Source organism: Staurois parvus, unplaced genomic scaffold (genome assembly GCF_062004578.1).
Source record: "Staurois parvus isolate SC_StPar_1 unplaced genomic scaffold, SC_StPar_1.0 ptg000217l, whole genome shotgun sequence".
NCBI lineage: Eukaryota > Metazoa > Chordata > Amphibia > Anura > Ranidae > Staurois > Staurois parvus.
In genome coordinates, this window is record NW_028318013.1 from 1,993,070 (window position 1) to 2,010,311 (window position 17,242).

Below are 17,242 nucleotides of genomic sequence, written 5' to 3' on the forward strand. Positions count from 1 at the left end.
GTTCTATGGTTATGATAGAATTGTTATTCCAACTTCAGAATACTGCAGAAACCAAGACCAATATAATTCTTGTTGTGCTCAAATGCTTGCATACCCTTGCAGAATTGATACAGTATGTACCATTTTTAAATAAAACATGAGTGAGCAGGCAAAACACATTTCTTTTATTTCCTATGGGATTCATATTCAACTTTGGGTCATAACAGAATAGCACGATCATAAAACAAATCATGGCAACAAGTAAACAATTAAAATAACACCTGATCAAATGTCTTCATACCGTTAGTTCTTAATACTGTGTATTGCCCCCTTTAGCGTCAGTGACAGACTGCAGACTTTAGTTGTCTTTGAATTCTTGCAAGTGGTAAAGCTGCCTATTCATCTTGGCAAAATGCCTCCAGGTCATGCAAAGTCCTTGGTCATCTTGCATGAACCGCATGTTTAAGATCTCCCCAGAGTGCGCCAATATTAAGGTCAAGAGACTGTGATGGTCACTCCAGAACCTTCAACTTTTTCTGCTGTAACCACTGGAGGGTCAACTTGGTCTTGTGCTTAGGGTCACTGTTGTACTGGAAAGTCTAAAAGCATCCCATGCGCAGCTTTCATGCAAAAAAATGCAAATTGTGGGAAATTGCTATTTTGTCACCTTGTGTGTCTGTACCAAGGCCAAACATTCCAGGGTATGTAAACTGTTGATCAGGGTCATTTGGGTGATTTCTGTTATCATTATGATTTAAAAAAGAGTCAAACAATTATGTGATAATAAATGGCTTCATATGATCACTATCCTTAAAGTGGTTGTAAAGGCTGTAGGTTTTTTTATCTTTTGCTGTCCTGCGATGTGCACAAGAGCCCTTAGCTCTTCAGGCACTCTCTCTCCTAATTGTCAATAACAGCCAGTGTGCCAATGAGGAGAGAGAGGGAGGTAAGGACCCAGGCTGCTGCTCTGTGTGTGAGTGGACTCAGAGCAGCAGCTTGGGAATGAGCCTGCTTAGGTGCCCCTATAGCAAGCCGCCTGCTCTGGGGGCACTTGGCAGGAGGGAGGGGCCAGGAATAGGAGGATTGGGGCTGCTCTGTGCAAAACCACTGCACAGAGCAGGTAAGTATGACATGTTTGTTAATTTTTTTATTTGCCTTTAATATCACTTTAAATAAAAGACAGTTTTTTGGCATGATCAGTCATATTTTCAAAATCAATGCCAAATTTCACAATTTCTGTCAGGGTATGCAAACCTTTGAGCACAACTGTATATTATACTGTATATTAGTATCATCTGCAAAGACATAGCAATTATCTCAGCATAGTTACATTGCCACAGGCAAATGCCAGCTAGGTCTGCACTTGTGCATCTACATGTGTTTTCCATGCCTTTTAATTTATTTTTATACTTTTTTCATGCTTTTGAAGTCTGTGGGGCCAAAAACACGCATTACTTTTTCTCAAGACACAGACAGAAGAACAGACCCTATAGAAAATAATGATAATGCACTTGTTGCACTTTCAGCTAATGTGCATAAAATCACACAGGTGTGAACAGGACAGGGTTTCCATATGTACTTATATTCTTCAGCAAAAACGTTGAACAGAAAGTCTTCTTCTATAACAACTGGGCGCAAAGCTTTCAGGCTCTTGACCAACGGCTCCAATCCGACAGTCTCCGCCATATATTGTATATATTTATGCAGTGTATTGCACTGCACACAAAACAGTTAGTTGGTCCCAGAAAGTTTGGAAGATGCAAAAAACACCCATCTTTTTCTAAACGATGGCTAAAAGGTAAAGCCATCCTTGAATTTTCTGCCATGGCAGGCGTAGGGCGGTGAAGTTGTTGAATAGTTTAGTGTTCCGTATAGTCAAGGCCTTTTTTCTCAGACAATAGGTGCTGGTACTCCCCCCTTCTGTGTCATCCCCTTGTCTTAACCCGCTATCCACCTTAAAGCACTGTCCCTTGGCTCCACCCCTTACCCACCTCCCAGCACTGAGCCTTTTAGAAAAAAACAGAATCAAGTATCATTTTGTGGTGCTAAGTAATTTGTATTGAATTTGTTATTGATAACATGAAAAGCAGTAAAATACAGTAGACCCTCTGCAGCCAGCAACAATAGATCCTCCCCCAGCAACAATAGATCTCTCCATCAGCAATAGATCCCCTCAAACAAAATACCCCCTCAGCAATAATAGACCCCACTAACAACAATAGATCCCTCCCTCAACAGTAGACCCCTCTCAGCAACAATTGATCCCACACAACATAAGATCCCCCTCCCAGCAACAATAGATCCCCACCATCAACAATAGACCTCTTCAGCAACAATAGTACTACCCAGTGACAATAGATCCCCCAGCAAACCACAGCATCCCTTGCCATTACATACATTCAGTGCTGGAGGTGCCGAAACTGAGTTCCTGAAAAAAAAGTCCTGTGTATAGTGATATTTTCGGACAGTTGTGGCTGTTGCACTGATTCCTACCTACTTCAGCAGAGGTGGGGGCCATATTATCAGGCTAACAACATGCGGGAAAAAGTAAGCCTTACAATAATACATTAAAGTTTTCATCATTGGGAAAACCAGTATATTTTTCTTCCTGCATTACATGGAATATTGAATTACAGATGATCATCAACTTCTCAGAATTTCAACATTACTTTTTTACTTTCCACCTCTTCATTCAACTCTATACATTCCATTCCCTTCTTCAGTTCTTTTATGATTGTTCCTGGACCCCATGTTTTTTGTCCCCCACCATCCTTTTATGTTTGCCTTCTTTCCTCCCACTCTTGACTCTATGCACTTCGATTGATTCCATCCACCCACTTCTTGTGTACATCTTTCCATCTTGTCCTCTCTCATCCCCTACGCATTCTTTGTACATATATATGAAGGATTCTTTGGTGTAATCTTGGAGCAAGCACATAGTTAGCCATTGCTACGCAACTATCTCACTGTAATCAAATGTAATCTAATATATCAGTGGCTCTGGAATATCAGTGCAGCAAACACTCAGTCTGCCTTGCATTGATTAGGAAAGACAATGATTGTAAGTATTCCTATAGCATATAATCATAGACTGCATGTCATATATGATTTTAGAACGTTATTGCAGTGTCTGATAGTTTTACTGTGAGTCTGTTTTTATGGTAATATAAAAGGAAAGTTGTGTCTTTGTATAACTAAGCTCATGACTATGGCAGCATATAAATTCATGTATTCTAGATTGAAGCAGAAGCCTGTAATGACTGTGACAAGCTGTAGAATTACATTATTTTGACTCTGTTGATCAGATAATGTCACTTATCATCTTATTACTATTGAAAAGCTGTCTGTTATGTGCCTTTGCAAAAAAATACAAAGGGTGTGGATGACTGAAAAACAGGCTTGTAGCTTGGCTTGCAGATGCTACAGACATTGTGTAGCAGTATCAGTGGATCTGTTGGAGAAATAAACAGTGAGGGAGGGATGCGGGTGCCCATTGTTAAACTGGAACATGATTGTGAATTTTTTTTCTGAAATGTAGGAAACATTTCAGAAAAATATGTGCTATGCAATTCATTTATTTGATATATATTTTTTAATTTAATTTTTTGTTACTTATTTATGATTTTGCTTAATTAAAGAAAGACACGTGTAGAGGGAGTGGTGGGGTTGAGGTCTGTCCGTAGATCCCAGTTATTTAAAGAGAAAGTAATGCTTGTAATATGGGAAATGTTAAGTACCATGGACAGTACAGAAACTGGTCAGTAAGAATATTAGGGAGGCCATGGATGCTGACATATGTCACGGTGGAAATAGAAAATTCCCATTTTTATCTGTTAGTGACAGTGTTCTTTCAGACATACCTGCAAATGTTTCCATATGGCACATGCATCCAGATATTAACCCATAGTTAAGTTTTACATGATCCAATTGCTGAAAGCATTTCACTATTCTTTTTACGTCTATTGAGCCAAGTGTATGTGCATGTAGTTAATTTATTTAAATGATCACATTTTGTAATACGTTACATTTGTAATTTAATTGAATGATTTTACAGAGGAGGGTTTATTGGTGCTCTTTACATTTAAAATATGTTCTTTCAAGTATACAGTATATTTAAAGTTTGAATTTGTTAATGCATTTAGTATGTAGGGAGTCAGTTTTTTTTATTTCAACTGGCTGTTTAAATTATGTAGATGTATATACTCTCCTTGTCATTTTCACATTACTTTTTAAAAAACAGTTGCTTTCTTGAGTGGTTTGGGATTTTTGGACTACTGATGTCCTTTCGAATAGTGGCCAAATAGTTGTCATATCTGAGCTATCAGTAGTAGAACACCTGTCGAATGTTAGCATGACATGCTGTTGCTTGCAGTCCTTCAAGAAGAGAGAATTAGATGTTACATAATCCTCATTGCTGTTAACTCAGCACAGTTTTTTGTTATCAAATTGTTTGACAGCTGCTCAGTTTAGTATTTATTTATTTTTTAATCAGATTAACAATTATGAGCTTTTTGTTGCCAAATCTGACATGGATGATTGGTGAAAGATACCTAGTCTGGCTGTTAGGCTTGTATTTGATGACTATCTTATATCAAAGGCAACAACTGCATTGTCTATTTACTGTACAGTATTTTAAAATTGTGTAATTTATTCCTGCCGTAAGTAGAAATTTAATTCATCTGATATAAGCATTTTTTACAGTAAAGAGAAAATATCATATATTTTCTATGTCTGCATTTTTGGAGGTTTTTATTTTCACACTTTATTTTAAAATATTTTATTGGGTTTTTTACACTTTCACATTGACTTTCAACTTGTTTTCTTTTTCATATTTTATGTTATTGTATTAAGTCAAAGCATTGTGCAAACTGCTAGTACAATATAAATCGCAATATAAATCCTGTATAGTAATCACTACTAATATAGATCAGCCATTTTCAATCTTTTTAACATGGAAGAACCGTTGAAATACATTTCTGGGCTCAGGAAACCCCTGCTAATAATTACTCTATGTATAGCTCATGGTGCATTAGTGTGATGGTCACTGGGAAGGATGCTCCTTATATTTGTAGTCATTGGGAAGAATCACTGTACTGAAAGTTAAATAGATTAATGCTGTCAGGGGTTAGAGATCTAAGAGGCAGAAATTGCTGAATGCTCAAGGAACCTAGTGACCTTAGGAGGAACTCTGGTTGAGAAGGGCTGATAGATATTAGTAGATTAGCCACAAGAGGGAGTTCTCAGTAGCTTGGTGCAGTCAGTCTGCATCCTGCTGAAATGAAACTTTATTGAGAAAAACATAAGGAAACTGTTGGTGGATAAGTGGTGTCAGCCCACTGCTTACTAAATTGAAACCTTTCTTGGGAGAAACATGAAGGCAGGCATTGCTGACAGCTTACTCTCTGTGATTGCTAGTTGCCTGCTGTCATGATCATTATATTGTTTCAGTAAATTGAGACACTAACCAAGAACAAGTCCTTTACTCCCACTGTGGGGCCCTTTTACTACGGTCTCACAGTGGGACCCTTTACCATGTTCTGCAGCAGGCCCCCTTTCTGCCAAATTGGGTAGAGTTGCCACCTTTTCTTCAAGCCAAACCCGAACATTTTAGCAGTGCACTGCAAATTTTGTTTGTAGTATACGCTATACATATATTTTGTGATTAAATAACATTTCTAATTATATGGATTTAATCACAACACTCTGAACTTGCAGAGTTCCCCTTTACATCTGAACTTGCAGCATTCCTCTTACATCCGAGCTCGCTGTATTCCCCTTACATCTGAACTCGCAGAGTTCCCCTTTAAATCTGAATCTACAGAGTTCTCCCTTTACATCTGAACCTACAGAGTTCCATTACACTGTAAGGGGGAACATTGCAGACCCTGGTGTAAAGGGTAACTCTGACATAAGGGGGTCTCTGGTAACCGGAGCCCCCACTTACATCATAGTTCCCAGCATTTCCCTTTAATCAGGGTTTCCTGAGCCCCATTGCATCAAAGTATACAGAATTTCCTCTTACACTCTAAGGGGAGCTCTGCAGACTGTAGTGTAAAGGGGAACTAAGTCCGCCTTACATCAGAGTCCACAGAGTACCTCTTACATCTTAGAAACACTTTTACATTACAGTCCACAGAGCTGTCCCTTACTTTAGAGTACTCAGAGGCTGATGAGAGAAGGGGGGGAGGACATGTCAAATACCATGGATGGTGAGCTCACAAACCCCCGGAAAGAGGCCCAGGCAGTCTGCATACTTTCTCCTCGATCTAGTTGCCAGCTGCTGAGCTTTCCTGCCCGCTCATCCCCATCGTGAGGCAGTGTTGCAGAGGATTTGAGTCTCTCCTCTCCTGTTCTCACACTCTCTTCTGCACAACTGCAACCAGCAACCCCACCGTGGAGCCACAGTCTGGGCTCTTGGGGCCCACACAGTGGTAGAACACCAGGGCTCGGTCGCAAATGTGACCTTTTGCAACCCTGGTAGTTCCACCACTATTTCTGTTCGCTAACACTTAATTTGTTATTAAATGCTAGCAGTTTTTTCTCATAAAGCATTCTCTGCATTAAGGTGAAAAATGTCCCAGTACCTTTCTATGCCCCCCATCTTCAAACACTTATCTGCAATCCCTTGTCATCACCACTGACTTCAGGGTAAACTGCTCCACTTCCCTGATCTTCCAGGTGACGAGAAGGAAACTGTGAGCAACAGAATGATAGGCTCCTGCTGCTTTCATTCAAATTACGAAGGGAGAAGCCTTCAAATTCCTATCAGGAAAGGCTTACTTTAAGAACTGCTAAGACAGTTACAAAGGAAAAGCATTGTTTTCAATGAGTGAGCCAGATCATAAACTTGCATTTCGAGTCAGAGCAGTAAAGCAGAACCTTTGTGTGGCACTGCAAAGCAGGAAATAAAGCCTGTTTTTTAAAGAAGAAAAAATATCAGCCATTGTGAAAATGCAAATTATACATAGAAATAGCGTTTTTTTTACATGTTTACTTAACAACTTATTTCTAACAATAATAAATAGAATGCAGGAGGGAGGAGCCTGAGCTTGGCACCAAGCGGGAGTTCAGTCTGAGAACTCCTGGCACCAAACCCCTCCGAAGTCCCGCCGTAAGGGGAAAGGACGATAGCTGAGACAGAGGACAAGAGTGATTGCTGACATAACGGAGAGTCCCCCCCCCCCCGAATACACCTGTCACCTTGGAGGGAACACTGAGGCCAGCAACCTCCCCCAAAAAGAAAAGCGAAAAAAAAGAAGGAAATTCTTGGAAGCCGCCTCACTCAAAGTGGAAGAAGAAGGAGCTAAGAGGGTGAGTGAGAGCGGCAGGAGAAATAAAATGTACTGTGATGATTTACATTAGAGACTAAAATGATTTGGAAAGTAATTTGGAGGGGGGTTTTGCACCCAGGAGGGTTCACCAAAAAGGTCTAAGAGAAGAAGTGATTAGAGAATAAAAACAAGAAAGATAAGACCTGAAAGGAGAGTAGACCCTGACAGAGGATTTTCAGGTGAAAGAGGGGGACAGAAGAAAAGAAAGAGAGGAAAAGGGATAAGAAGAGAAAAGATTTAAAGGACATTCCTCTGGAGGAGCGGAAATTTTTTTTTCTCTTTCTCGCCGCCCAACTGACCAGGCATTGAAATAAATAGTAACAAAATGAAAAATAAAAAACGTCAAAGGGAGGAGGCCCAAAGGTCTCTCAAACAAGTTCAATTAAAAAATATATACCTTCACAGGAAAAATGTACCCCTGAGAGACAAACAGGAATAAATGGTAGTGGTGAGATGGAACATAGTATTGGATTAAGTTCTAGACTATCCCTAGGAATGGCAAATATTAGCCAAAATATGGAAGATATAGATATAAAAAGAACAAGGGCGCTGAAGAATACAGAAGAACAAGAGAAGAGATCACATTTGCGCACTAAAACAGAAATAGCAGAAATGTTCAAAGAATTAGAAAAATCTATAAAACAAGAAATGGTGAAATTGCATAAACATCTGGGGCAGATATTGTCAAGAGTGGAAGAGATGGAGAAAATTAGACAAACATGCCCAAGTTATACATGTCTTGGAAAAAAAGATAATGGATATGAGAAAAGAACAAAGAAATCTGCTATATAAAATGGAAGATCAGGAAAATAGGGATAGAAGACGCAATTTACAGATACGAGGTCTCCCAGAGATCCCCCAAGGAGAAGATCTGCAGGAAATAATAAGGAAAATGCTCGATACAATATCAGATAGAGTTCCAACAGAGCCGTTTAAATTCGATGGAGTTTATTGAACAGGAAGAGTCCAACAACAAAAAGGAAAAAAGGGAAACTCAAGAGACATAATTGTACAATTTCATTATTATTGAGATAAAGAGGAGATTTGAAAAAAGTTAAAAGGAAGAGCAATAATAAAATATGGGGAAGTGAACAATCAGATTTTTGCTGACCTTGCAGCAGAAACATTAATAAGAAGGAGAACTTTAAAACCACTATTAGAACAAATGAGATGGCAAGATGTTCAATATAGATGGGGATTTCCAGCTTGTTTGAACGGATTGAAGAATGGACGATCAGCAAGATTGAAGTTTCCTGAAGATTTGAGAGACGTTTGTGAGAGACTTGAATTGCAGAGAATAAATATTCCAGATTGGGAGGAAAGTAATAAGGAGATATGTGAACTGGAAAAAGAAAGTTGGCAGGTCTCATAAAGTGGGGACAGAGTACAGAGGGGAGTGAGGGAGGGAGAGAGGAAGGAGAAATAGAAAGGGGCTTGTGTTTTTTTTTCTTTCTCTCCCATTTCTGCTAAATAGTTTTTTCCACTTCTCATCTTCTCCAGGTTGGGGGAGAGGAGGGGGTGAGAGAGAAGGGAAAGAAGAATAAGGGTTTTTTTTTTATGTCCACTCTCCATCCTCTCTTTCTTACTCTTTTATTTTTCTTTTCTTTAGAACTCAGCAGGAAGGGGGGGTGGGGGGTGGAGAGATATGAAAAAGGTAAAATTAAATTAGATCATGTAAATGTTAGAACATTATTTATTTGAAAAATAAACATGTTTACAATGAATGTATGTAATAATTTAATATGGAAAATGAATAAAATATGGAAAAAATAAATAAATAAATAAATAGAATGCATTCCCTTCAATCCATATAAGCAAATGTGTGCCCATTGATTGAATGGTTTTGCATCCATAAAATATTCCTAATGACATAAATTGACAGCACAGCATGCAGGGGTCAGATGTCTGGGGAATATAGCCTATAGCACAGTCTAAACAATACAGCGATTGGAAGTATGTGGCGTATAGAACAGCATAAATATTGCAATGGAGTTATAAAACTAACAGTTTTAGTGAACGCAGCATAAGGACACACATTATCAGTGGTAACTTTTTCAAATGTTCAAAAAATATTTATTCCCAGAGTTCAGCTTTAACATCCTCTGAAAGATGAGCAAACAGAACTTTTTGTTGCGTCAGAAATATCTACCCCCTTCTGATCAGAACAAAATTGTCTCTTTGTGAAATATATAAAGCTGTTGCATTGTTGCTTTAGCTGCAGTAGGGCTCCCTAGCCTTTGTAAGCTTGTGAGCTATATTCATATATAACAAGCGGTACTGAGCCATTCAGTATATAATAGTATCACATTTAGGCTGAAGAGATTGTGATAAATAATGTAATTACGTGTCCTGTAAACGGCTGAAAAGAAGACAGATCAGCAATGCAAAGCGAGCAGGTATGTTGGCAAACTGGATAAATGTGTTTTATAAATATATATATATATTTTTTGTTAATATATAAACCTATATACTTTAAAACGGTGGAATTTTCAGCTAGTACTGTGCTGGATGTGCCTGTCTTTGTATGTGTGGTTAGCAAGGAAGCTGGTGCGAAGATGTGAGGCAGGCAATGGCCATGCTACAAATGGCAAGGTAGGACTTGTACCTCTACACAAACAGGCGATATGCAAGAGGATAACGTAAGAACTATGTAAATGTTCTATGTAATGTAACCTATGTGTATAACCTATATTGTCACCTTTTGCATTCAGCAAAATCAGACTTCAAAATGTAGGGGTGGAATTGCACAGCAGAATTGTTGCCAGGGCTTAAGAGACTTTGGTGGGGATATGGCTAAGCATGAATAGTTTGAACAGTGTGCATTATTCCTAATGAGCTTGGTAAGATAGCCACAATGTGAAAAAGGCTGTAGCCCAGGGTGAGCCAGACAGCTGCTTGAAGGGACTGCAGGGGTGTAATTATTTTTTGAACATTCAGTGGATACTTGATGCTGTCTCAGTAAGCTCCCCTGGTAAAACCTTAGATACAGCAGTGACCCTGTTGGAAGCAGCTAGCAGCACTTTCCAGGTTAAGGGGTTGATATTGCTTCATGAACAACTCAACTCCTTATTTCCTTAAAGGTCACTGTGGCATCTAAAGTCAGGCTGGATGGGACGCTTGCAGTGTTCCACTGAGCTACACTGTTCTAATTGATTATTTTTTGGCAGTACTACCAATATTCAATTCTTCCTTTATAACTGATTTTTGTAGAGGATTATGCCAGTGCTCAGAGAAGAGTCCAGATCTTTGAGAAGAGTCCAGATCGCAGTGATCCCCACTGACCAGCTGTGTCCTCACAGATCCAACCCCTCCTGAAGTTTTGCACTGCAACACTGCTACAACATTATCTAGAACTTCCCCGTCTCACCATATTGTCCACATTACATTCTCTGGCAAATCCCCTTCCATACTGTTATCTCTGGCAGCCCCCTCTGTTCTCCCCCCTCCATCAACACTATGTTCTTTGGCTGCCCTCCCCATCCACATTATAATATCTGACAGCTTCCCTATTTACAATGCATTCTCTGGCATCTCCCCCACTACTCTCCACAATAAATCTTTGGCAGCCCCTCTCAATCCATACTATGTTTTCTTTCAGTCCCACCCTAATCCATACTATGTTTTCTTTCAGCCCCACCCTGATCCACACTATGTTCTCTGGTAACTCACCCCCGGTGTCCACACTACCACACCACAATCTCTGGCAGCTAGATGTACTGCATTTTCTGGTCGATCACCCCCTACTTTCTGCAGTAGTGTATCTTGCAGGTATTTGGCTCTCTTCATAATACAGACTACTCCATTCAGCACCGCACAGACTAATTCCATTTTATGGTAACTAATCCCTGTGGTAGCTGTCTTTTTACCAAGTGTGTGTTCTAGTGTCTCTAGTGTTTTGTGCTCCCTTGGTCCACAACCAGTTGCTGTTATGTCTCCTTTATCCACCACCCCCTTTTTATGTTTAACTTTTATTTTACTTCTTTTCTTTACCTCATTATCGATGTGCTGCCTCCTATACTCTCCTCCAATCCACAAGCACTTTATACTCTGTTCCCTCCTTGATCAATTTTTGTGAGATGACACACTTGACCACATAATAGATGTCCAGTTACATATCTGATTGGTCGCTAAAGCATATCAGTGTGTTGAATCACCAGACCAAAAACCATTTAGCCTAAATTAACTCATTGAAGGAAATCTATAGTTACAGCATATGCTTTCATTTTATAACATCAGCATTCTAATAGTAATACAAATAAGAGTTATTTATGACAAACCAGTATAAAATTACTCAAAAAATCTCCTTTCGCATTGTGAGTTCTGCCTGTCTGCTGACTATTTCTTTCCACAGTTGCCTTGCAACTTCTCTGCTGTTTACCTTCAGTTTCTAAGGACTACATATCCTATGGAACCTTGCAGCCTGCAAACAGTGATACACCACTGCTGAAACCTTAAAAGAAAAAAAATTATAAATACAAATAAGAGTAAAATTATATACTCTTAGGTAGCGCAATACAATATATCTAAATATCATATAGGTGCTCTCTAACTAACCCGAATAAATCCAAATGAATTTCCAATGTCCGTGAAATAGTCTTCATGAATTATTCTTAAATAATGTCTACATAAGTCCATGAATTCACTAGTGAACCAGTCAATGTTCTTCAGATACACCATAGTGGATGTGCAAATCTTCTAATCCTTCACCACTGCGTACCAGGTGCTCACCACTCAACAAAAGACACCACACTCACCAGAGGTTATTGTCTCTCATTTTACTGATTGGCAAATAGCGGGTTCAAGATATTCCCCATCCCCTTCACGGTCACTGTTCCTTTAAAACCATTTCCATCAGTTATCCATCATTCTTCTATTTAGGACTTTCTGAAACAATCATTGGAAGAGAGGTTGTGCTGAACAGAGTCCTTCCAGTTGTGATGAAAAGGAAGATGGTGCTGATCTCTTGTAGGATCTGTGTACCTGTCTAGGTGACAATTTAAAATTTGGGATTTTTCTTCACTTTTACTCCTGTTGGAAGGTACCAAAACCATAAATCTAAGATATCGAATTCATTTGCATCCAATCAAGCAGACTATAGCATTACGTAGGCAGATCTATACCATGCAGTGGTGCCTACACGGTTTGTTTCTGGGACAAAACCATGCATTTTCTATTGTGTACATTCTGACCCCAGAATGCATGATCACGGTCTAGACATTTTACAAACTCTTTGTGTTTTAAGTATACAAAATATGCAAAAGCAGGCAGTATAGATTTAAGGTATCATTTCATAAAGAGAGAAAATGTGCTCATAATGCACTTTAAAATAATGATAGAAGTGGAGAATACAGTCACACTGGCACCCAACCAATACCTTGTAGATCAGTGTCAGGGACCATCGCGACGCATGGGTCTACACATGCGTAGGCGTCTGTCAAGACATACAGGTAGCAGGGCACTAGGACCCAGGCGTCTTGACAGTACTAGGCAGGCACTGGGACCTAGGCGGCGACTGTCAGATGCAGGGCGGGCTACTTAAGCCAGCCCTGCACAGATGCTTGTTGCCGAATGGTCTTTTGTATCCTGTTGCCTGTGTAGTGAGTACTCTGATCTGGATTGTCTGACCTTGTTGCCTTCTCCTGTCCTGACCCCTTGGCTTGCCTGACTCTGCTCCTGGATGTTCCCTTATAGATCTGATCTTTTGGTATTGACCCTGCGTGTGACCCGACTATCCTTTGCCTATCGTCTTGTACCTCACCGACCCGCTAGTTACTGACCCGGCTTGTTTGACTCTGACTTTGCTCATCCGTCCATCCATCCCTCAGGGATCCCTGGGCTCCCTCACATCAGGCTCTTAACCCGCTGGAGCCCTTGGCAGACTCCTCTACCTCTGGTAGAGATACCTAGCAGCTGCGACCTGGTCCCGGAGCGCTCCAAGTCCATCCCCACCATCAGGGGCCCTGGTGAACAAGTGCTCCGGTACTTAGACTCCGCACTCTGGGGAGGCTCTATCAGGGGACTGATAGAGGTACTGTCAGGCGGTCCGTTACAATCAGTCTTCTTGACACAGGTCCAGTACAGATTTGTTCTCATAATCATCACACAAGCCCTGATGAAGAAGATTTGTGAGCCTTGAAATGCACTGGCATTTTTTCCTTATATCAGATTGAATAAAAGAATTAATAATAGACTGAACAAATTGGTGTGGCATTCTCATTTTTCAAATATGTTTTCCTTGAGGTCCCCCTGCTGACAGAGAGCTGCCTCCATAAAGTCTAAAAATCAGACTCTCTGTCCCTTGTACACCCAAGGGGTCCAGGGCTACTACAACAGACATCTATTTTTTTACATACAATAACAGAAGGGTCATGGTCTGCTTGGGTTACACAAAGAATTTTTGTGTAAACTTAAAAACTTAAACTTAAAAGATGGGACAAAAAGGGTGCCTGGAAGATATTTGGGGCATAGTGCAGTACTGTGAAAAAAGTATTTGCCCCCTTCCTGATTTTTTTTTTTTTGCATTTTTGTCACACTTAAATGATTCAGATCATCAAACTAATTTTAATATTAAACAAACATAGTAAATACACGAGTAAATACAATTATTACATGATGATTACATTTATTAAGGGAGGAGATTTTAGCTGTATTAGTGCACGTGCGACAGAAACAATTTAGTACTCTTCATGATACTTATTTTATTGGTACTAACATACAATTTGCAGGACAAGCTTTTGGGGTATGTCCCCTTCTTAAGTGTTTGGACCTTGAAGAAGGGGACATACCCTAAAATCTCATCCTAAAAATTGAATGTGAGTGCAAATTAAAAAAAAGTATCACGGTCAGTAGTCATTTATTAAGGGAAAAACACTGTCCAAAACCTGCTTGGCCCTATGTGAAAAAGTAATTGCCCCCCAAAACTAATTACTGGTTGTGCCACCCTTGGCGACAACTGCAATCAAGTGTTTGCAATAACTGGCAATGAGTCCTTCACATCGCTGTGGAGGAATTTTGTCCCACTCTTCTTTGCAGAATTGTTTTAATTCAGCCACACTGAAGGGTTTTCGAGAATAAACAGCCTGTTTACGGTCATGCCACAGCATCTCAATCAGACTTAAAAACAGACTTTGACTAGGCCACTCCAGAACCTTAATTTTGTTTTTTTTTGAGACATGTAGAGGTGGACTTGCTGGTGTGTTTTGAATCATTGTCATGCATAACCCAAGTGCGCTTGAGCTTGAGGTCGCAAACTGATGGCCGGATATTCTCCTTCAGTATTTTCTGGTAGAGCGCAGAATTCATGGTTCCATCAATTATGGCACGTTGTCCAGGTCCTGAAATTGCAAAACAACTGCAGACCATCACACTACCACCACCAAGGTTGACTGTTGAATAATGTTCTTTTTATGAAATGCTGTGTTAGATTTATGCTAGAGGTAACGGAATGCACACCTTCCAAAAAGTTAAACTTTTCTCTCATCAGTCCACAGAATATTTGTCCAAAAGTCCTGGCAAATCTGAGATGAGCCTTTGTGTTCTTTTTGGTCAGCAGTGGCTTTCACCTTTGAAACTCTCCCATGGATGTCATTGTTGCCCAGTCTTTTTCTTATTGTTGAATCTTTAGATGTTGTTCTGGGTTCTTTTATTACCTCCTGAATGAGTGGCCGTTGTGCTTTTGGAGTAATTTTAGTAGACCGGCCAGGCCTGGGAAAGTTCACCACTGTTCCAAGTTTTCTCAGTTTGTGGATAATGGCTCTCACTGTGGTTCGCTGGAATCCCAAAGCCTTAGAAATTGCTTTGTAACCCTTTCCAGCACGTTACTCAATTACTTTGTTTCTCATCTGTTCTTGAATTTCTTTAGATCACTGCATGATGTGATGCTTTTTGAGATCTTTTAGCGTTTTTCACTTTTGTCAGACAGCTTCTAATTAAGTAATTTCTTGATTCAGAAGGTCTGGCAGTAATCAGGCCTGCGGGTGGCAAGTAAAAATTTAACTCAGCTTTCCATAAATTGTGGTTGATCACAGTTCATTCATGATTTAGCAAAGGGACGGTGTAAGGTTTAGGGGGCAATTACTTTTTCACACAGGGCTTGGCAGGTTTGGACAGCTTTTTCTCATAAAAAATAAATCGTTATTTAAAAACTGTATTTTGTATTTACGTTAGTTATCTTTGTGTGATATTAAAATTTGTTTGATGATCTGAATCATTTAAGTGTGACAGATATGCAAAAATAAAAACAAACAAAAACAAGGAAAGGGGCAAATAATTTTTCACAGCACTCTGTGTAAGAATGGTGACCTCAGTGCTCTGTAGAAGGCCTTTGAAGAAGCAGATAATTACCAATGTTATGTTGGAATGTCATTCCTATTTTAAAGGCTATTAGAACACCTCTGTGGAAGCTCCGAGGCAAAAAGGAACTTTGGATTGGACCAAAGAAAGTAACATAGTTGCCAAGTGTAATTATTGTATTTCATTTTGTTAGAATGCAAAAATCTATAAACCTTATGCTTAGTTGGGTAGTTTAAACTCTGAAAAGTCAAGAGATTAAGTGACATATTGGAGTGGGCAAAGGATGAAAGCTAATAGTATGACATCAAAGACTCTCAAGAGTCCCAAAAAACTCTCCCAGACACACCCAAATTGATCACAGGGAAAAGGATGGGAAGGGGAAAAATGAACAGAGTACAAGAGGAACTTCAGGGAAGAGATACAATGCAGTATATTAAGATAACAACCAGAATTGCTTTAGAACATTAAAAAGTTCTAATGTCACCTGTTAAAGCATAGGGAGTTCTCCATGTTAAATTATGGGGTTCTACCTTGGTATATGGGGACTACATGTTCCTACTCTTGGTTAACTGATAGTTCATTACAGAAAGACTAAAGAGTAGCAGGATAAACTTAGGTGTAAAAGAGCAATACACAAATACACAACTTCCTATGAAATAACCTTCTTTTAAAGAAAAAACTAAACTGTGAAGTGTTTCCTTATTAGTCTATCATATATTTAAAGTGATATTAAAGGCTTACATTTTTAAAAAATAACAAACACATTATACTTACCTGCTCTCTGCAGTGGTTTTGCACTTTAGCAGCCCAGATCCTCCTCTTCTCAGGTCCCCTGCTGACACTCCTGGCCCCTGCCTCCTGTCGGGTACCCCCACAGCAAGCAGCTTATTATGGGGGCACCAGCTGCTCCATGTGTCCATTCACACATGGAGCCATGGCTTAGCCCCGTCCCCTCTCTCTTCTCATTGGCTCACTGGCTGTGATTGACAGCAGCGGGACCCAATGGCTCCCGCTGCTGTCTCGGCCACTGAGGAGAGGGAGTCCTTGGATTGCCGACACTTCAGTGCGCATCGCTGGATCGAGAGGGGGCTTAGGTGAGTATTAGGGGGACTGGGGGAGCTGCTGCACAGAGAAGGTTTTTTACCTTTATGCATAGAATACATTAAGGTAAAAAACCTTGAGCCTTTACAACCACTGTACCTTCAATACACAAAGTAAGTAGGCTCACCACAACAGCCCTTACCATGATTGAGTGTATAGGGTAAGGATGATTCCTATACAATTCTAGTAGACCAAGAGGGGTTTCCTCACAGCACTGTTACATAATATTAATTCAAGCAAATTACATAAAGACACAGAAATAAGGACATCATGTCAGTAAGAAGGGGTATTACCCGTAGTAATGGGCAACTGCAGCTTGGCTGAGGCAGTGGAGTCACCACCTCCATTGTGGAGCTTGGCTCCACATTGTAACTTAAAGATACATAAAAGTAGGAAAAAATCTGTGCTGGAGTGTCTAAAAAGAAAAAGCAGCCGCTAAGCAATTGTGATACCAATAGCTAGAAACAGCTAAATGACAAGATAATCAAGTGTACTTATTTAACACTCTGTATGTGAGTGAACCAACACATGCAACAAGA

General features: G+C 39.8%; 1 protein-coding gene across 3 annotated transcripts in view; it reads left to right on the plus strand.

Annotated features, from left to right (window-relative positions):
• Positions 1 to 17,242, plus strand: part of SYT17 (synaptotagmin 17) — a 189,170-nt gene that overhangs the window by 9,159 nt on the left and 162,769 nt on the right. The window contains exon 1 of one of the 3 annotated variants that reach the window (XM_089679067.1): positions 2,899 to 3,040. The exons of the other annotated variants lie outside the window; for them this stretch is intronic. Coding sequence (XP_089535193.1) covers positions 3,035 to 3,040 — 6 coding nt within the window. The 5' untranslated portion in view covers positions 2,899 to 3,034. Of the gene's footprint in view, positions 1 to 2,898; positions 3,041 to 17,242 lie in introns of those variants that run through there. 3 annotated transcript variants of the gene reach the window in all.